The sequence below is a fragment of the Dermacentor variabilis genome, chromosome 3 (assembly GCF_050947875.1).
Source record: "Dermacentor variabilis isolate Ectoservices chromosome 3, ASM5094787v1, whole genome shotgun sequence".
NCBI lineage: Eukaryota > Metazoa > Arthropoda > Arachnida > Ixodida > Ixodidae > Dermacentor > Dermacentor variabilis.
In genome coordinates this window covers 70,182,749-70,204,785 of record NC_134570.1, presented here as the reverse complement: position 1 = coordinate 70,204,785, position 22,037 = coordinate 70,182,749, and the positions used below count along the sequence as shown (strand labels likewise).

At 47.2% G+C, this 22,037-nt stretch overlaps 1 protein-coding gene across 2 annotated transcripts in view; it reads left to right on the top strand.

Annotated features, from left to right (window-relative positions):
- LOC142575853 (uncharacterized) overlaps window positions 1-22,037 on the top strand; it is a 156,368-nt gene that overhangs the window by 107,954 nt on the left and 26,377 nt on the right. Inside the window, exons 4-9 of one of the 2 annotated variants that reach the window (XM_075685554.1) lie at window positions 3,651-3,845; window positions 15,132-15,194; window positions 15,889-16,077; window positions 18,059-18,118; window positions 18,619-18,804; window positions 20,195-20,392. In XM_075685554.1, coding sequence (XP_075541669.1) covers window positions 3,651-3,845; window positions 15,132-15,194; window positions 15,889-16,077; window positions 18,059-18,118; window positions 18,619-18,804; window positions 20,195-20,392 — 891 coding nt within the window. Of the gene's footprint in view, window positions 1-3,650; window positions 3,885-15,131; window positions 15,195-15,888; window positions 16,078-18,058; window positions 18,119-18,618; window positions 18,805-20,194; window positions 20,393-22,037 lie in introns of both variants that reach the window. The other variant, XM_075685553.1, reaches the window with a different exon arrangement.

Below are 22,037 nucleotides of genomic sequence, written 5' to 3'. Positions count from 1 at the left end.
GGACTCGTGACTCGTAAGCGGCGATTTTGACCGCTTTCTTCTCGCTTGCTGCCTTCGCGGTAAGGAACACAATACGGCTACAGGCCTATCGCGTTCGCTAAAACGTGCCCGCTTTGATGTGGCCTGCAGTTGGCGGTGCAGAAGGCGGTGGCATTCACGCGAAAGTGCAGACCACTTAAAGGCAATGCCGAACGGCTTACTTGATGCCGTAACCGAAGACAGTAAACAAGATAGCTGATAGTGACTTAGAAACAACTGACGTCAGTTATCGTGCATTCGGAGTAAGAATGATTCCAAACGACTTAGAGCTCTTTTTCGCGCGTCGGCGGTAACTCGCCTTCGTGCTTACTGGTTTTCGATCGCCTTCGGTAGCTCTGGATATTGCATTGACGTATTTGTCGTCACGCTCAGTTAATGGTGGCAGTCTGCCGCCTCCCTCTCGAAAGACCTCTTAACAGGTGACCATACCCGTCGAGGAGCAGATCTGTTGAAGTAAGTCGCACTGGTCTGCAATAACAAGCAGGTTAGTCTCACCACGCGCGGAAGCTTGGTGTGCCATAAACAGCAACATAACTGAAGATGAGGCGCGCCCCCGTCGAGACATTCTCGCATTAACTCACTGTGATGTCATGGATTTTGACATAATCCAATCTAAAATACCTAATTTTTGGTCAATTTTTCCTATATTTAAGGATTACAGTGCATGCTAAAGTGAGCAAGGACTCAAGCTACCAACGTTCAAAGAGATTTTAAGCACGATACGACGGTTATGATACGAAAACAATGAACCCTTGGTTCCCAGCGAGCCTTTCTGATAGGAACAAGCCGCGTTAACAGCTTTAAACAAAATCATGAAGCTAAGATTAAGAGAAATTTAAAAAAAAGTCGTGTTGAATGATTGAAGAAAACAGACGTGATAAAATTGTATCCAGGACAAAATTGTGCCGCATACCGTCGTGAGCACAGGAGTGCCCTCTCCTTAAACTGCTATCTGTAAAAGAAAGAAAGAAACGTTCGCCTTGTACAGAAATTGAAGTAACTTGGCGGCTAACCAGTGGAAATGCCAAGGCACGACCACTGCCATACGTCATACCTGCTGCGCCGAAAGAATTCGGCACAGTTTTTGTTTCCCCCGAGAGGTGTAATAGAAAGACATAACTAGAAGAATCCCGTATTTAGTACCATTTAACAAATTACGTACTCCACATTGGAAGTCACCAGCTCATCTTATCTTCAAAAAAGGGACGTTATTTCTCACCGATATAGGGTCGCAACGTTGCCGCTTCAACGAAAACGGCAGAGGTCACGTAAGCTTAGTCTTCAACGACAGTCACTGGCCTTCACGTTCTTTTGTAACAACAAACAAAAAGAACTGAGATGGGAGTGGCGATATTATAAAAAAAAAAATGGGGAGCATGGTTTCATGTGGACTAGGTAAAAGAAGAGCTGAAAGCTAAAAGAAGAGAAATAAATGAAGGTTGCAGGCGCGATACGAGGGCTCTACAGCGCGGAGCAGTGGAATAGCCGGCGCTTGTAAGAGGCATCAGCATATCTTTACACACACATTTGAACAACAACAACAACAACAACAACAACAGCGGAGACGATGACGATTATGACAATACCAAGCAAACAATGGCAACAAAGACGAAGCCCACAAATAAGCGTATCACGAGGAAGCCGGTAATTAAGCAAAACGCCAAACAAAAAGTAGCGCTCATTATTCACTTCCTCGACAGAGGCCGTCTACATTCTGCAGTCCCGATTTGGCTGGCCCAACTCGAGCCAAACCCGCTACCGGCCGCCAGCGAATTACAGATTTAAGCACCCGAACAACGTAACACTCGTTACAGGTGCAGCTGCGCCTCTCGCCAAGCCAGCGACGACAGGTGCGCGGCTTTCCAAACAATGCCCCGGAGAGAGCGTCGTCTGCATCGACAGAGGACGCCGCCATGCGGCGCTATCAGTCACTAGTCTCGGGAGGCCGGCGGCCCGCCTGTCTAATTAATTTTGCTGGTCATTGTTCGAGGCTCGACAGGTCTTTGAAGACTCACAAGACCCCTCCGTTGGTGGCAAGTTTCAAAAGCGACAAAACGGAGAGAGAGAGAGAAAAAAAAAAAAACATACTGCGCGCTCGTTCATTTACGGCAGCCGCAAAGCCGAAGGACGAACACTTCACCTGTTTGACGTTAAGCTGCGCATTGAGTGGCCGGCTCCGTAAATTGCGAGGGATAAGCGTCAGAGATGGCCCCAGCGCCCAGCCCGGTATTTGCCTAGAAAAATTCGAAGACAAACAGAAGGGTATAGGCCAACGAAGCTTGATGCGAATAAATTTGTTAGGTAAGAAAAGGCATTGAGAAAGTCTCGAGACCCGTTAGACAAGATGCAGCCATAAAATGAACCGGACAGTCTTGAAAGTAGTAGGACAAAGTCGCAGAACGCGAAAAGTCAGAGGACAAGGACATGATGGAAAGGAAAGGGAAAGCAAGGAAACGAAGGACGAGTGAAATAAAAAGATAGATGACGTCAAGAAACAGAGGATCTGTCAGAAAAGGCGAGAAGTCAAGGACGGGAGGGAGGCAACCATATTCTTTTATTTTTTCTCCCGCTTCGTGACGAATGAACGGATGCCCACATCAATGACTTGCGTGAAGTCATAACACGCGTCCCAGGCTGTGTCGGTCATTCGCCGTCAGTGCTGGTATAGCCTTAGTGCAGTGGTTGCAGCACGGTGAGACGACAAAATAGTTAAAGGTATTTAGGTGTTCCTAAAGACACAATTCTACTGTGTAACAGCAAAAATACATGACTGCATGCGCTGCGCACTCTCAGCTGTTATTTTCAGCCTACACTACGAATATTCCTTGAAATTATTTGAGGGCCATCTACTGTCTACACTAGGGAGCAAAAATGAGGGGACAGACTCATACCCTTGGGTGTCGTAGTGGGCTACTGACCTATCTAATAGCGCTTACAATTAGCTCAATGATAACACGTAAACACTAGCCAGTCGCAATGAGAGAGTTACTGTGCAGTCGAAGTACGAGGAGATGCGATTTCATACTTTTACATCATGATCGCTTATTGCTGTTTATTTCGGCACGTTGCCTAAACACATTGATGTGAGTACATTTAAAGAAATTGAACCTTAAAAATCAAGAAAAAACAAGAAAAACAAGAAGGCGAGTCACGGTAATGAATGATGAACGCCAAACTGAGCCATAGTACTTTCCAAAACATGACATCCGTGCAAACATTTCGTAAACTATTACAGCTTGAGAATCAATGTAACAATGAAAAGGTGCTGAGCTCAGCATTTCTGAGTGAGAAACCAGGCACCAGAGTCGGGGCCATTGCAGTGTGCCCTTGGGCTCACTCAGATATACAACAACGGCGGTAGGAGCAGCAAGCGTGTATTTTTTTTTCTCTTGTGACAATTGCTCGTGCAGGCAAAGCCAACTGTGGCACAAACATTCGAGTAGCGGTTGAGACAAGTAGGAAGTCCCGCGACGCGTTTCAATAAATGGAGCTAGAACTTAACGCCATCGCATGCTCGATTCGAAGCAGACGTGTTAACGGTTTCCAAAGTGCGCTAACCCTCGTGTCCTTCCTTACCCCTTTTGCTGTCCCGCAACGATGACGGTGCGCAGGTTGCTACTTCATGCTGAAGCACTACGAGAACGGCGAGCAGATCGAGACGAACGAGGCGTGCCTGAACTGCACGTGCGTGAGCAGCATGCTCATGTGCTACCTGCGCGTCTGTCCCTACGTCAAGCAGCTGGGCGACGACTGCACTGTGACCAAGCGGCCCGGGGAGTGCTGCCCGGACATCGCCTGCCCGGCCGGTACGTCCGCCGAGCGGCCAGACACTTTGGGGGCGCATGGTACGGACCACGAGCACGTATCTTCTTCGACTAACCTAGGTGGATCCCCACCCACCCCCGACCTCTTCCCTTGCACGCACGAAACCCCTGAGAGCGGTGGCAAAAAGGCGGAGAGCCGTCCCTCCCCTCCCCCCTTCCAAATTACCCACATTCCCCCACTTTCTCCCCCTCGGCACCCAGCACCTTCTTGCACCTGGGGGAGTAACGCAAAGCAAACGCGACGCTTCGCGTCCTGAGCAGATACCGTTCTCCGTCCTTTCCTTCTGAGACGACTAGTTCTCGATTTGTTCTCCGACCGTCACGCGAAATACAAAGTGAACTTGCGCAAGAACGCCTAGAGAATCTTCGCAGATTCGCACGGCTGTGGAGTGAAAAGGGTTTTTAACTTGAAATCGCTCGTAGCACTTGTTTAATGTTGAGTGGTATGTCGCGATTGATCACGAAACCGCACTGTCTGCACGAGGGTTGGATTTTAGCTCAATTCTCGATGTAGTTGCGGGCCCGTCAGAGATTTATGGACATGCGTGGCATGCGCTGAGCGTGTCAATTGTGAAGTTTGCATTTAGCTGACTGACAAGTTAGAAATAATAAAACCAACCAAGACGTAGTACCTAATGTGTATCAGTGCAACGATATCGCCAGCTTTATGATTAAAGCGGGAATAAACAAACGAAACATAACACAAGTGCTGCGCAGTAAAGCGCTGAACGAAACATCGCCTGGTGAAATAAATACAATCTTAAAATTACAACGCGTACTTTTCAAAAAAAGGAGAGAGAGAGAGAGAGAGAGAGAGAGAAAGAGAGAGAAAGAAAGAAGAGGAATGACGTTTCAAGCTTCTTGCGTATCTTTTGTTCACGACTGAAGGGCCAACCAAGCAGAATGCTTCTTTAAGCAGCACCGCGTGATCACAGCAGTGAACGAGGCTGAACCAGCAGAAAAAAGCAGGAAAAAACAGCGTATGGATCGAAAAAGGCCATTTTTTTTTTTTACAATGGTCAGTAAATCTGTCTCAATCCAATGAACAAAGACTTCAGCTATTCATTTCCAGATAAGTGGATGCATTTTCATACCTAATTCCAGGAGACACCAAAATGTGCTTCTTCCAGCCGGAACTGCTAGCATTTGCTTACATCCGATCTACATCGGAGTGAAGTACAACAACCACAAAATGTATTCTCTAAAAGAACGTGGATCGCGCTTTCTTGTGAAAACGTCAAGCCAATACTCAAAAGCGATCAAACTGCTCAGGAGCGTAATGCGGTTCGCTGTGCCAGCCTGGCAAATCCCTCATCCCGAGCACAACCCTTTCCCTTGGTGTCAATGTGTGGACCAATCCCGGCCCCCGATTCCTCCCCCGGCATTTTGGGTGTCCTTCCCCTGTCCTGGGCGGTGTCTTGCGTGAATGGATGGCTTCGCGGGAACACAACGCTTTGACGCCCTTGGCCTTCTTATCTTGTCGTTCAGCGGGGTCACCGAATGACCTCGACACACTACACACTACAGTTCTACTGGTCAAAGCCGGAGTGATGTGGCCTTTCAACGCGTTGATGTATAAGCCTATGATAGCCAATTCAGGTTGAACTATGCTGTCAAGTATTTTAGAAGACATCGCAAATAATTTTAGATGGAGCTACCACCGTAGGAAAAGTAAGACGGTGACTTCGTTTGCTGGCCTTACTCAGTTCAGTGATGCATGTCATTTATTATTGATGCAATTTGTTTACTTCGTGTAGACAAAAGTTCATGAGAATATAGCAACACGCAGATGAAGCCAGTTCGTACAGATGGGAATCATTTTCTAGTTTTCCATCCTTATGGTCTATGGAAACTGAGCTGCACCTATGGATTAGGAATAATAATTGGTAATGAAAATACACGAATAATAATGGTAGCTATAGTTGAGAAACCCCGTCGGCGATTCGAAAACTAGTGACAAGTTGTTTTTTACTTCGAAGACACGGTAGCGCTAAAGGCCTCCGGACACTTGAGACATAGAGAGAGTACCAGATGTAAGCGTCGTATGCTACTGCAAAGTGTTGTGGTCCCCGAAGCAGTGTGCACCCCATGCTTTGTCTTCTGTGGTGCACCCGTTACTAACCGCATGCATCTTATTGTTTTCGTCGCATATTTTTTTTTCTCTGGCACAAGCTGGTGTATGTGCACTGTTCACCTCCCTGGCACGGCACGTGTAGGTTCGATGCGCCATTGGTTTGCACGTGTGAGACCTGTCATTGCCTGCACAATTAAAAATCGCTCGGCTGAAGAAACAACAATCATACAGACCTGCGGGACTGCGTTGCGCTGACTGAAACACTCGAACGTGCGTATGTGCAGTGTTGTAACAAACGCCACGCTTCATGTAACGAGTGGAAGCTAAGCCAAAATGTTTACCCTTATGTGGAACAAGTTAAGCAAGTGAAAAAAAACGAACGTCATGCACGAATTGAGCAGCAACTATGCACGAACTGCAAAGAGAGAGAGAGAGAGAGAGAGAGAGAGAGAGAGAGAGAGAGAGAGAGAGAGAGAGACAAACTGCAGGAAACGTGCAAAATTTAGCAGCTTTCTAAAAACAACCAAGGAAGACGCGTCGGCGCCACCGAAGCCTTCTTTACGCAGAATAAAACAAGCATCGTACAAGTTCAATATTTGCCTTTTCCGTCACGGTTTACTTTGTGAGTCAGCGAGAAATTGACAGTATGCGGGCAAAGCAAGCGCCTAAACCTCATTTTTGCGGCAGTGAGGGTTTCTTCCGTATACAACCCCGTTTTCTACATCTCTCGTGATACCCGGTGATCTCTCGTGATTCCCACATTTAATACGCTTGAAATACTTTGCACTATTCTTTTTAGCACGTTCAGTTTGCTCGTGGTCGGTCAGAGGTAACTCCATCAAAGCGACGTACTCCATCAATGTGTACGAAAAGTCTAAGTACCGAAAGTTCAGTTCAAACCATTTCGTATATAAGCGCCGCATATGCGCTTGGAAAGAACTGCGCAATGGTAATACTAAGTGCTTTGCGATATATTCGGATTGGCGACACCAAGGAGTGAAAGATAAGATACCCTGATGGACAATGAAGTGAACGCGACACTTTTTTTTTGCGTATGCCCGACGGCATCCTGCACGACGGGCAGTCAACGACATTGACGTACTTGCAGTTCAGCTAACTATTTGACCTGGTTAACAGGCAAAAAGAATGTTCCATGCTAGTCACGCATGTGCATGTGTCCAGGGTTAACATGGCATGTTTTTGTTTTTTCAGCCGAGTTCGATAGTTTTGCACGAGACAGGTCACTTCCCTGAGCTTACGGTTCCCCGCACATGTGTTAACCCTACAGGCACAACGAAGAGAATCAGTTTCCCCGCTCTGCATGAACACTGCACTGCCAACCTAGGACTAGTCGGAAGATACGATGTGTGGTTGCAAAATCGTACTGAACGTTTAAGAGCGACCGTGCTATGCAAGTCGTGTCGTGGACAGTTGTTTTGCTGAACCAGCAAAGCAGAAGCGACGGACCCAGTGTGAAGAAGTTCATAAAGTTTGAGTATTCGTGATGCATTAATAGTGGCAGAACAGTGCGATGAAACGAGTGTAACGAAAGAGAGCCTAAATAAAGCTAAACAGATTAATCGATAATTACGATGCCGTCTCTATCATTGTTTCATTCATTTATTTGCAGTGTCTTCTCATCGCCATAATTGGGAAGAACTGTTAGGAAAACCAAATCTGACTGACTACTTACGTACGCACTTTGACAACAGGATTTTTTTCCCATTTCGTTTAGATTTGCTAGCAACTTTCAGCGATTTGCAGACGGCTTGGAGACTGCACTACAGCGCAAAATTTTTGCAGAAGCTGTATTAACTCAGCGTTTTATGACTTCTCTACAAATAATTGTATATATTAGCGGAAAGTTTCACACATAATTTTATGCTCGAATTCGATATTTAGTACGTAGTCTTTTCATACTGATCGTTTCACAAAATCGACGCTACAAAACTTCTGAGGGACAGCGCCCCGGCCTGAATTTCGCATCTTACGACCCACGCCATAATAAGAAGTTTGTGAGTGTAACCATAACTTGATGAACAACACAGCTGAGAAAAAAAGAGGTTGTGGAAAAGAATCCGTACGGGGAATAGAGCTGCCGCGCAGGGTTCTTGAACCATCTCGTACCTTAACGCATATGTTAATGAAACAGAAAACAGGATATGTTTGATGAGATGAGAACCTGCGTGAGCTAACGTGATGGCTTCAGCAAAACAACTGCTACAGCGATACTGCATTTCTACATCTGCAACTTTTCTGTTGCATCTAGTTGTTACACTGTGACTGCTGCGGTGTTATGGTACACAAATGTTGAAGTGCTCATGAATGAAGCGTCTATGAATGATTTATATTTCTAAGAAATGAAAGTGCTCAAAGCGTATTTTCTTTTTGTGCATGTGTGTGCAATAATGTGTCAGAATTTCCTCAGCCAAAATGTATGATTCTCGAAGTCTCTGAGAATGTGATTATTACCAGTGATTGAAATTTATATCACGAGACTGTTTGCTCTTTGCTGACTATCTAGAAAACGTCCTCACAGCGTAGTGCTATTGCCGAAAAAGTGGGCACGCAACGCACTGTTGCTGTGTGAAAATACTGGAGACAGTGTTGATGCCGCTGCTGCTTTTTTTTTTTTATTAGGTATTACCACGTTCTTTCACTAAGCAAGACGTAGACGTTATTTCGCCAGAAGAGCAAAACAAAATGAACGCTTAATATATTGACGCATCTTAGCCTGACGCCTGAGAAGCGCCTGAGAGACCAGCAACATAATGTTTCGCGAAGAAAAGCGTTCGGCCTCTTGCGTGCAGAGGCCTGCTGCAAGAATCGTAGCGAAATATTTATTGTTAGCGAAAAAAGGGGAGAAATACAATCATCAAGCCAGTGTTACACAAGAATAAAAAAGAAGGAATTTTATCTGAAGGTAATTACGTCTTTGCGCACGGTCTTGTGGTGCCAGATCTTATTTCTTTCTCTTTCTTCTTATTTGTTTTTCTCTATGCATGCGAAAGTCTACGACAAAATACAAGTTAAGAAATGCGCACAGTAAACGTGGACAACGCTAGGCAACTACTCGACACGTTGCGTGCACATCTTGTTGCACGTTGCCAGTACAACGCTTAACGTGCACAGTCCCTGCTCTAGGGCGCGAGTATTCTTTTCGTCACTATATGAACAAGAATAAACAGGCCCGACAATTAGGAGTTTCGTTTTTCAGTACAGCAAGAAGGCAGCCTCCACAATTGAAAGCAGTAAAACGCCGCACCAACGCCTGCGGTTCGCACCCAGTTCACCAGTAAACGAACGACCCTATGAAGTGAGGCCAGTGGCGCGTGAGATGCAGGACTATGAAAAGAAAAGACGTGTCTACAGTTTGAGCGTGCATCGGCTACGCAATAACATGGCGCCCCATAGGCAGCAACGGCAGCATATAGGAAGAGGCGGAGAGCACGGAGTGTTAGGATCGGACGGAGAGGCGGGATGCGGAGAGGGGGCGGGAGGGAGGGAGGGAGGGAGGGGGTTAGCTTGGAAGCAGGCTCCTTTCTCTGGGGCAATAAAACGCGGCGCCCAGGCACTGGTGCGGCGCGAGTAAGCCAGCGTGTTTAGGAATATGCGCGCGCCTCGTTAATTGCAGTCTCCACTCGATAGAGTCTGTTTCACTGACCCGAACCGCGCCGCCGGTCAACACGCTTAACCGGAGCTCGGCGAACTGGCAACAGTTTCTTCGTCCTGTTGCCCCTCAAGTCAGGCTCCTCCCCCCCCCCCTTTTTTTTTCTTTTTTCTCCGGTTGTGCGTAATGGAGGGACGTGGACTTTGAAGGTCAACGCTCTTTTCTTTTAACCCTCGCCGCCGCCAGGATAGGCCCCAGGGCGAGGTGAGCGAGGAGAAGAAAGAATTAAGGGATCGAAGAAAGAAAAGGAGCGAGAAAGAGGGGGGCCATAAATTCGTACCGGACACGCCACGCCAAACTTTCGAACGCCCCGCGTTCGGTCGAGCGGCGCGCCAGTGCGCGCACGAGAAGGTATCCAAAAGGAAACGCTGCCGTGCCCTTAGATAAGCATCTCGGCAGCGTTGGAAGCACAGTCGATAGAGAGAGAGAGAGAGAGAGAGAGAGAGAGAGAGAGAGAGAGAGAGAGAGAGAGAGAGAGCCGAGTTACGACGGCTGCACATGAAGATGCTACATCTTTTCGTGTACAGCGTCCTGTGGTGTTCCACAAAGCACTGTCCCGTCAGCGGTATTGAAAGAGGGAAGGCTGGGCGGAAGCTGAAAGGGAGAACCGATTACTAAAAACGAATGCGAGAGGTCTGCGGAGGCTGTATGAGCTTGACAAGAGTGCATGATCGATTTTACAAAAATCAGGCACTGAAGTGGATTGAATGCGATGCGTGCTCTGGCAATCGAGACCATGTACAAACCTTGCTTAAAAGTGAGCTCTGAGCAGTTGCTCAGAGCTAAGAGCTAAGAGCGAGTTTGCTTGCATGAGCTGCCGCCCAGTTTCAATGGGGCTGATCATACAATTGCTGTCATTGCCTGTCATTACTGACAGGCATGCTGACATGGCGGATGGACAGTGCATTTGCAACATGGTGCTTTAATTTGCTTTACACCAGCTATAGCTCCTCCTCTAGCGTCTCAGAATATTGCGAAGAAGAGTATAACTTCGGAAGCGAATCATCTATGCGGCGCCGTCCTCTGCGCAAGAGCTTTGTAGATATATTTGCATTTTGCTGACTGAGGTATAGAATACGCACCGCGTACTAATGGCGTGCTTTTGTTGCTTTGGAACCTCACTCGGTAGCAAACAACGCAGCCCTGCGGGCTGCTGCAGCCGCAGTAAGAGCGTTTAGTTGACACGGGGTAGCGTGGGGTAATTCTGGAAAAGCCGTCGCATGTATTTGAACTCTTTTCTACTTAATACGAGAAACAATATAATCCGTCGTGAGAACAAAACAGACACGGGAGAGTTCCGAAGTTTGGTAGAGCTTCGAGCACACAGAAGGGGGGAGATAAATGGAGTGTTTGTTGCACGGACGCCTTTGTTCTGATCCATTCCTTCGAATGGTCTGAAGTTCCTCGGTCCATCCAAAAAGAAAGTTAGTACGTGACTATAGAGCGTTGCCGTACGACATATATTCCCATTATTTCACTTTCTGAGCCTCGAATTCAAATCGTTCCGCGTTACTCAGGACACAGTTTCCCAGTGGCGCTCCTGTTTGCCCCTACCTTCCTGACCTTCTCTGCAATGAGCTGCACGAAACAATGCGCGCCAGTGTTGTGAGACGCGTCCCAGGAAAACAAAAAAGCAAGAACAAAAAGAAGCATTTCCTAAACTTATATATGATCACAAAATCTGAGAAAATGCGTTGGTGAGGGATAGAACGCGTTGAAGGGAAGGGAGTGCAACAGCAAGACAGCGGGAGGAGGGTATACGCCGGCATGCGGAGGTGAAGTTAAACGTGACGAATGGGAAATCAAACAGGCACGCCTGGAAGACGCCGAGAGATCCCGCGCCTCGTGCTTTCACGCCGTCCGGGGACACGCTGGGCGCCGCCAAGCGCTGCGCCGGAGCAACCTCCGCGGGAAAACAGAGAAACAAACCCGGCTGCTAAACCGGAATATGTGCCGCACGGAGTGGACGTGAAGCGCAAGCAACAATTTCGAGCCCTTCCTTTCACGGACGCGTCGAGTCCGTCAGCGTTGCGTGCGCGCAGTGTAGCTTGGTGTAGTTAACGGAGATGTCTTAAATACGAGTTAATGAAGCGAGTGAAGTTCGGTAAAAGGCCTGCGAGTTATGTACGATTGGTGGGATGCACAATTTCTCGGGCGCAGCACTTTAAGCGTCTCGCTGCTATAAGAGCACAAGGACCAATCTGAGTCGTACGAACAAAAAAAAAAAAAAAAGATTGCCCACAGTGATGCGAATGCGCCAGGATATAAAGTGGTACGAAAGAAGAGAGAAAAAGAACCAAGGAAAGAAACAAACGAGGAAAGAGGAAGACTAATTTTACGCACCAATGAATGCTCCAACGGATGAGGTTTGTTTCGAAAGCACGCTGGTTTTGCTGGTGGTAGTAGAAACATTGTGAACTAAGCGGGCAGCGCTTTCATTTGCTGCTAGATTTGCTGCTGGCGAATTCAGATTCCGTGCAGAAAAAAATATATATATACTGCACTCAAATGTAATAGACGTAATGGGCTAGATTTGCTACATAAAAAATAAAGTGCAGGAATCACGCGCGGTTTGCATAGCTATAAGCTCGACTGGCCGCGCTTGCAGCTGAGCTAACATGCAGCGGAGAAAGGAATCAACAGCACGATTATTTAGAGTGGTTTATTGCACCAACACGTGACTTCGTACAACGAAAGCCTCGAATATCACCCAAGGAGGCAAGAAAGAACGAGGCACGGAGGAAACAAATGGGAGGATTCGACGAGTTTGCTGTGCTTTTCCAAGTGAGCTCGACGTGATAATTACAATCTAGGCTACTTACGAAGGTACAAAGTCCTTCTGCAGAATCAGGATCAAGTAACGAGTCCCAACAATAGGGCGTCCTCTGTTAGTTGCGACTGCTTCCTCGGGGAACATCGAGTTATATTCGCTCAGCGATAAAGACAAGAGCGTGATAACCCTTCGGTGGTTCTCGTCATTTTATATTTAACAGTCTTGTTTTCTGAACTCCGCGAGTTTCTCGCAGGCGTTGTAAAGACATTCACTAGCGGCACTCATACCCAAGAGCACATTGAGTGCCCAAAACACCAGTAAGGAAAAAAAAAAAAAAAGGAAAGACGGAGACCCGGAACAGGCAACCGCTTTACAAGGTACGACGGCTTGTGTTCTGTTTGTCAAGAGAACAACGGGAATAATCCCCTATCGCAATTATTAAAGAATGACATCGCATTTCCGAAGACCCAAGTTTAACTACAAAACGAGATAACGAAGCGCGTGTGCGCTGGATGATAGGCCTTGATTGCTATTTCTATTACTTGCATCTTTTTCTGCTTTAGGGCTATACAAATGGCAGCGGTCGCTAGCAATCAGAAGCTGCAAGTTCTCGCATCTCTGCAGTTCCGTGCCCTTCTTTAGTAGCGTCCGTGTCTCTTCCAAGCAGCACCGGTCATGTATTGCCAACCAGCTCCTACAAGACTGCACTGTTAGACGATACAACGGAGATACACAGGAACGCGTACTGCCGCTCCAGTGCGCGTCATATGCCCACCTCCAGGGGAAGCCGAGCCACGAAGATCATAAGTCGACAGAACACGCGCGCAGGCGGGCAAGCGCTGTGAAGCCGATGGGCGCGTTCGTTTCCCGCTATGGGCCTTGTTTCGCACGCGAACCGCGCCGCCGCCGCGGTGAGATAAAGGCGACGTCTTTTCAAGGCTGCTGGCATCTAACAGGTGCTCCCGTGTATAATTTGCGGAGATTGGCACCGTCGCGCTATCTTCGCTCGTATCCCGTCTTCCTCGTTCCTTCGACCGTTCTGGTGTGTACACCTCCCCGAAACGTTCACGTGTAGTCCTCTGGATACAGTTCATCGAAAGTACCCGAAAGCTCGTTTATTTTTATTTTTTTTTCAAACCTGCTCGAGCGAGAGTCGGTCCGAAGTCGTGACCTATCGACCTTGTCAACGGCATTTTTTTTTTTTCCCCGGGGGAGACGCCCATACGTTCGTATATGAAAAGGGCGAGACCGCAGCAGCGGCGACGGCGTGCGATTTCTAATTCACGAGCATCACGCGAACCACCACCTCCTCCTCCCCGTTTCTCGAATTCTTTTCTTTATTTCCTCCGCTGTACTCGCCAGTTATGTTATATCCTCGTTTTTTTTTTCTTCTCTTTGGAGAATTCCGACGGAATATTCCAGGCAGCAACGAGGTGTCAGGCGTGGTGCTGTCCTTGACATACTAACCAGTGCAGACAGCGAAAGGCTGCCCTTCACTTTCGTTTAAACGGATGCTCTTTCCGTCATACACGGCACTGGCACGGTTAACTCTGAATAAGTGAATACTCTTGTCAAACAGTGGCGAAGATTAAAGAAACGTTATGGAGTTTACCGTCATTTGAAAGTGCAGAATATGTTTAGCGTGTATAACAGGCATATGCGAGGGGTCAAAACTTGCCCCTCATGGTCGAAGAGCTTTCATTTCGCGCCTCGCAATGGCGAGGGTGGATTTGCCCGCAGCAGCAGCGGCACCAGCATCGTCAACAGGGATGTAAGACTTCTGTTTCGATACGCTTGTGAAGGCGTTTCGTTTACCTTTGCTGTGTAATAATTTTCTTTCGCTTTAAAACTACGAAGTGTCGTTATTACATGTTCGACGCTGTTCCGCGATTGTTGCCACACTAATAAAGTGAAAACAAAAAAGATGTGCGTCATTACATCTAATATCGAGAAATGCAGTTTAATCATGGTATTACTGCAGATACGTAGGTCAATGGGGCGTGCAGGTTTCGCTTAAACGGCGCTGGCGCACACGAATATTCACAATATTTGAAATGTGATTCAACGTGCGACGCACACTCATGTGTTCTCCGAGGAGCCCGTCCCTCGTGTGAGGACGTCTCAGAATGACACTTTTCGTGTCTGTAACTTACGGTTTCCTTTAGGATTGCTCTCGAAACAAACCATCTAGAGGCTTTTCGTTTGCAAATCATCTCTTGAGTTGACATAAATTAAGAAAAAATAGTTGCGCACAATGTCAAAAACGACCAAGCTCGTAAACTAGCGCTCTCCATTATTAATTAATTATTCCTTAAAACCGATCAATAAATGATTTTACTAGACAACGAGACCTAATAAATAAAATTTTCATAACGACGGAACCACTGAAAGAAAGGAAAGGGGAACCAACAGCAGTGGTTCAGTGCGCATGGCGTTTCTACTTCTCAGAAGAAGGTCGTAAATGCAGTGTCAGAAATGGCGGCTGCATATCAATCAATCAATCAATCAATCAATCAATCAATCAATCAATCAATCAATCTTGGAAGCCGCGCTCGCACGATAAGTTGAATGGCACTAGGACGTGTGTTTCAAGTTGTTGCTGTGTTTGTAAGCTACAAGAGCGTCGTTGCTTGGAGTGGTTCGGAACTCTAGACGGCCGCTAAGGTTTGAGCCTGCAGTTCTCGGACAAGCGAGGGCAACACAAAGGCAAGCGTCTGCAACCGGGAGTTTCCCTGCTGCATTTCGTTTCAGTGCCGGTACCTACCGCCCTCTACGAGCCAGAAACGGAAGCTCCGTTCGCCGAGGAAGGAGCGGGTACGTGCATTTTGGTTGCATGCCTTCGCTTCAAAACTGTAGCACCTCGGGAGGCTTTTGCCGACAATTTCATATCAGCGATAAATTGATAACATACGTGAAAGCTTCGCTTGAAACACTAAATTCGGTATTTCATGCATGCGCTATAGGCAAAGAATCGAAGCACATATCTTGATTAACCTCTGGAATTGTTGACTGCTAGTCGCTATAAAACTGCTAACCATTATTCTTTTATTTCACGTGATCTTTCAAATTACCTTTTACGCGAACAACATTTTCCCTACAAAATGCATGCAGCTTTGGCAGCTCGAAGAGAAAGATCAGTAAAACAGCAGTCATCATGGTGGTTGCGCGCCAGTTGTTTAAAGAACAAATAAAACGTCATTACAAGTCCGAACGATGACTCTAACGGCATCAATTACTCTACAAAATCTATAAAGCTATTTTAGCCCAGCTTATAGGAGCACCTTCGCAGTGCCCAAATGATACTATTTGGCCTTATCGTTGTTATACTTATTTTGGTTGTCATTTCCGCGCTCAAACACGGAATGCCTGCAACACTGCTTACTTCCTAACGTGGCCTTCATATATTACGTGTCGCGGAGCGCAGAGTGCTTTGCCAGTGTTACGGTATACGCGTCGTTGCACGCTATTAAGTTCTGACACGAAGTGCGCCTGGCATCCGCGCTTGCAGGATGCTACATCGACGGCAAGCACTACTCCGAGGGCGCGCGAATGCCCCGGGACCCGAAGAAGCCGTGCGAGGTCTGCTACTGCATCCGCAACAGCAGCGCGTGCGTCCTGCAGGACTGCGAGCTGCACGTGGACGGCTGCTCACCCGTGTTCTCCAGGCCGAGCTGCTGCCCCACAAGATACAACTGCAGTGAGTCTAGTCTCGTCTCTCTCCATTGTTGCCGCTGTTCACCATCGTAGCCCTCCTTGCGCTTTTCTTTCCGACCTGTATATTTGTCTTCCGTTCTCAATACTAGAGCACCATCCCCATCGATCATCGGCTCGGAAGGCAGTGAAGGCAGTGTTGGGCTTTCTGAGAACGTCTGGCTTGTGCGAGCGCCTTTGACTCTGTAGTGTTGTCCGTGCGCGGCTCTCTACCCCCGCCCCCCTCTCTCTGTTCCTTCTTTATATTCCCCTTATCCCTTCCCCCAGAGCAGTTTAGCCAACAGGACTCTTAACTGGTTACCATACCTGCCTTCTATTTATCTCTCTCTCTGCCTGGTGTCCGACGTCCATCCACAAACCAAAACTTCGCTTAACAGCGGGACTCAAATCCATGCCGCAGTCTCCAGGCGTCAAATGAAGCCCTGAGAGCTGAACTGAGCCAAGAACAGTTTTTTGCTCGTGTGTCCGTGCATAACGTGAACTGCTCTTTTCTTTTCTCATCTCGCAGTTCCGTTTCTCCCTTCCCCAGTGCAGGGTAGACAAACGGGCTCAACCTGGTTATCCTCCCTGCCTTTCCCTTATCACTCCTCACTTCTCTCTCTCTCTCTCTCTCTCTCTCTCTCTCTGTTTCATAGGCGCGAGACGCTATGTCGTGAGCCAAATGCACAGAGCTGCAGTTTCGGTTCGGCGTGATATGTGCACGACATTAAATGCTCACAGGTGCGAAAAAGAAAATGATAAATAAAAGGACACTCCCGAAATGGGCGACAGTGTGAGTCGAACCCATGGACGCCACATGTCTGAAGTGTATTTCAGATCCCAAAGAGTTAGGTACGCCTGCTTAGGGGCAATTTGCCAGTAGAAAGCGCGTCGACGGCGAAATATAAAAGAGGAGGCGAGGTAGAGTTTTAAACAGACGGGAAAACCTTAACCAGAAGCAGGCTAAGCAGTTAAAAGAGCCACAAAATAGAAGAAAATGAACGAGGGGGAACAGGCTGGAACCGGACACGCGTACAAAAGACACTTCAATATATAAAAATAAAGATCCTCTTGCAGAACAGTATTATGTGGCGTTACAAAAATAGTTTTTTTTCAAGGCTTTTTATAAATTGTTGCGATTTTATCTGGGCAGAAAAGTGAGCATTGTAAACAGTGAAACTCACAGTAGTTGCTCAATATAGAGCGCACCAGTTCCGCCATACAAAGAACGTAAACATGGTTAATGGTACAGGTCATTAAAACGGCATAAAATAATAACATTATCTTCACCAATGTAGGCGCGAGCTTGTATTATGCTACAATTCCTAGCTGTCTTATAAAGTTTATATTTCAGTGTCTACATATACGCTACCGAGCCGAGCAAACTGCATTTATGTTTCGTTTATCTTTCTTTTTCTTCCCTCTATCTCTACCATTATCATAGCCGAAATGTAGAGTACCCGACCGGGCACGGCATTGGTCAATCATTTATTTTTTTCGTTGGCGTATTTTTATATTCCTCTTTATATTGCAAGAACACGTAATCACTGCGCGCATCGAAGATCACTCTGCAGGGCGGCTTTGTCACACTGACATAATATGAAAGGAGAAGACAGCTTTACAAACGAAGATGGAGCCGAAGAACGAGCTTGTTTACAAAAGTACCAATTCAGTGTTGGTGCGGGGCTTGAAAAAAAATAAAAGAACGTTGAACGCACATAGCCTGACAGCTGCTGATTCGTAGATGTCACGCGAGAGGCGCAGGCATTTTCATAAATCAATGTTCATTCAAGCTCGTAGAAGAGAATGTTCACAGACTTACTTTAGTACACACTGTAGAGCACGGATGCTTCCATTCCTCACTTTCCCTTTGGTTAAGTAGTTCAGGATTTTGCTAAGACTGGAATACATAACTAAATGTGATTTCACTAATGACAACTTAGCTCTATGTTGCCAGCTCATACGTATATTTTTCCTTCACGAAACAGGTATAGAAGCGGCCACTACCGTTCCTCCCGGTTTGTTGTCAACTGAAGCTCCTGACACCGGTAAGCCTTCCCTTGAAGATTTTATTTAGCGGCGCTTTCTGGTGCATATATAATTTAGTATCGCGTTTAACCACACAAATGTTTATTCTAAAGATGAGCAGTGCTCCTAACTGCGCAGAACGATTTCAATTATTGTTTATCGTATACCAAACTAGCCCACCTAACATGCCTTAATGTTACGATAGGCTCGAGAACTTACCGCAAAATGTTTCGTATAAAGTTTTAAGTAATGCTCTGATTTTTAGTACGCATACCTGTTTGTTATCTAGGGAAGCATGAATTCCTGAGCAGACATTTTCAGAAGCAGTGGACAATGATGGGAAGACTGTTATGACAAAAAAAAAACAACTATCTAATGTCTTCACAAAAGCATGAGCGATTAAAGTTACTATTGTCATGACCACTGGATACACACACAAACAGAAAGTGTAGTCGTTGCCGCCACCGTCGAAAACTCAAAATCGTTTGTGCTGTGCTTTTTTTTTGTCGCTCACGAGCAGGCTGCATGCACAACGGCAAGTTCTACGAAGACGGAGCACAGGTGCCCTCTGACGAGCCGTGTCAGCACTGCTACTGCATGCGTCACGAAGTGGTCTGCGCCGTGAGCGACTGCAAGGCACCTTCGGACGGATGCGTGGCTATGCCTACGGAGCCAGGACACTGCTGCCCATTGCGATACGAATGCCGTGAGTGTCGTTTCGCATTATTTCGCACGATTTTTCGCCTCCCACAGCTTGACGTCTTCTTATCCATGTCTCTGATCGGTGCAGTTGCCGCTGCTCACTACGGACATTCGTTTTGCGTGGGTTGAAATTGGGCAAAATACTTACTTAGGCTATATAAAGGTATCTCTTGAGGATAAATTTGAGACTTGTGCATGACGGACTGAAACCGTAATGAAGCAAGAATTACGGGCGGCATCTCTACATAAGTTCGCTTTAGCATAATTCTTGGCATTTTTCTGCACACATGACTTCTCAGCTTCGATAAGCAACCTTTTATTTGTTGTTGTTGTTGTTGTTGTTGTTGTTGTTGTTGTTGTTGTTGTTGTTGTTGTTGTTGTTGTTGTTGTTAATGTACCTCTTAGACAAGAAAAATTTAGTCTACGACAAGAAATACAAGCGAGTATTTTTTTTCGAGGTGCTGTCAAATCGAACTCTTCGTGAATTTGATTGCTCTTCTCAACACAGCAGCTGCACGGATATTAAGGCGAAAATATATGGCACAAAAACACTGCATGTGAAGTAAAATAATTTACATGGTGGAATGCAAATAAAAAGGAAGAACAAATTTAAACTTAACTTCTAAAGCAGTCGCGTTGGATGCAATCAGAGAAGGGCTTGTTTCCAACCTTCATCGCATCATAGGAGGCGTTTGACATGGAACACGAACATCTGCTGTCCTTAAACGTGCTAAGTGAGCTGCAGGTTGTATCCGTTATCCCCTTCGCCATCTACCAAGGGCTGTGTGCTGTAGCACAAAAAGCGAAGTAGCAGCTGGCGTCACCCAACGATTCGGATGATGTCTAATGCATATACATGTCTTTAGATAAACAATAATTTGGACACAACCAGCTGCCACTGGCGAGCGGAACAGTTATAACACTAAGTAGACTTCGTTGATTAGGCTGAAGCGATGTGTAACGAACAAGGGCAGACGCATAATATTTTAAACAAGCCGACAGAGCGAGATTCCTGGACAGTCGTCCATCGTGCCATAAGATAATCCTTGTACATTAACCTTTCTTTAGACCTTGTAAAGTAAAATCACCTCTTCGGTGAAGCATCATATTCAAGGCCAAGATGTCCTCCAATCAAGGCTGCATATATTAGTTGTGAATCCAATCTGCTTATAGATGGTCTATGTGTTTATAATGCAATCCCGGCAGCTGTCTCTCAGAGTTCACGATAGAGTGACGGTTTTCACCCAACGAGTGAAACAGAACGGCTGGAAGCGCGTTGCTTAGACGGATGGCTTCGTCTCGTCGGCAGCTAAACACACTGTTTTGGTGCGGGGGGGGGGGGGGTGGTAATGATGAACCGGGACCGTCAACATTCTCGCGAATATCTTGCGCAGCGTCCGACATGACAACGACGCTGGGAACGGGGATGACGAGCCCGGCAGCGACGACACCTTCGACGTTCGAAACTGTGGAAGGCAAGAAGGGCGTCACGGAAGAGGGTGTGACGTCAACCCAGGCGGCTACTACCACGGCTGCGCCTTTCACGACCGCACCGACGACCGTCAGCTTCACAACAGGCGTCACTGGCGAAGGTGTGTACGCGCTGAGGGCTACAGTCACATAATAAGAGTGTCTTAAAGCATGTGGCAGAAGCTAAAAAAACAACTCTGTTGGGACATGTAAAATGAATCGACCAAGATATTTTGGTATTTGCATAGAACAAAAGTGTTGTGTCAAAAGCAGAGCTCATGCCACAGGCAGAGCATCAATAGTAAGAAGAGGAAGGAAATACTTGAGAACATGGCCCGGCCTGCTTCTGCGTGGCTCGTTCTTAGGAGCTAAACACGTAAAGCGAGCAGAATACAATGTCGTGTAGACCGGCTCGAAAGGCAAACGAAGGTTCTAGACTATACGGCGGATACATATAAGCACTGCCATATAGCTAGCATACTTGAGTGGAGCCGCGAGCAGTAGTGTTGGTGGTGGCATCTCATAGTGCTGAGAATAATCACGGATACTTAAATATGTTCTCGTATTCAACGACACTTACTAAAGCAAAAAGTGTACTCCCTAAGTTTTTGCGTCACTGCAGAAATCGTTCTGCAAGCACGTAGGAAAAGTAAGAAACACTGCGAACTAGTAACGCCACAAAAGGCCCAAAGTATTTGGTCCGACACGGGCATTATGAAATATCGCAGCCCGTTCTTCGCGGCTACATCTTAGTATTTCCGTGAAAAGGTAGCACGAAACACGCATACATTACGGACCCGGTTGCTCTTTCTTTGTCCTCAGCCTGAACGCTTTGTGTTCAGAAACAAACTCTACCATAAGTTATTACAGCGAAGCTGCATACCTCTACCGTCCAAGGAAATTTTCGTGTCGTAAGCAAGAAACTCCCCATACGGGAGCCGATTCCCGAGGTAGTGCAATGCCGGGCCGACCCGCGGCGGAGGTGAAGCAGGCGTCAAGCACTCCTTATACGTGGGCCGATACCGAAGATAGTGCAATGCCGGGCCGACCCGCGGCGGAGGTGAAGCAGGCTTTAAGCACTCCCCATTTGTGGGCCGATACCGAAGATAGTGCAATGCCGGGCCGACCCGCGGCGGAGGTGAAACAGGCGTTAAGCATTCCCATACGTGGGCCGATCCCGAAGATAGTACAATGCCGGGCCGATCCGTGGCGGAGGTGAAGCAGGCTTTAAGCACTCCCCATTTGTGGGCCGATCCCGAAGATAGTTCAATGCCGGGCCGATCCGTGGCGGAGGTGAAGCAGGCTTTAAGCACTCCCCATTTGTGGGCCGATCCCGAAGATAGTTCAATGCCGGGCCGATCCGTGGCGGAGGTGAAGCAGGCGTCAAGCACTCCTTATACGTGGGCCGATACCGAAGATAGTGCAATGCCGGGCCGACCCGCGGCGGAGGTGAAGCAGGCTTTAAGCACTCCCCATTTGTGGGCCGATACCGAAGATAGTGCAATGCCGGGCCGACCCGCGGCGGAGGTGAAACAGGCGTTAAGCATTCCCATACGTGGGCCGATCCCGAAGATAGTACAATGCCGGGCCGATCCGTGGCGGAGGTGAAGCAGGCTTTAAGCACTCCCCATTTGTGGGCCGATCCCGAAGATAGTACAATGCCGGGCCGATCCGTGGCGGAGGTGAAGCAGGCATTAAGCACTCCCCATTTGTGGGCCGATCCCGAAGATAGTACAATGCCGGGCCGATCCGTGGCGGAGGTGAAGC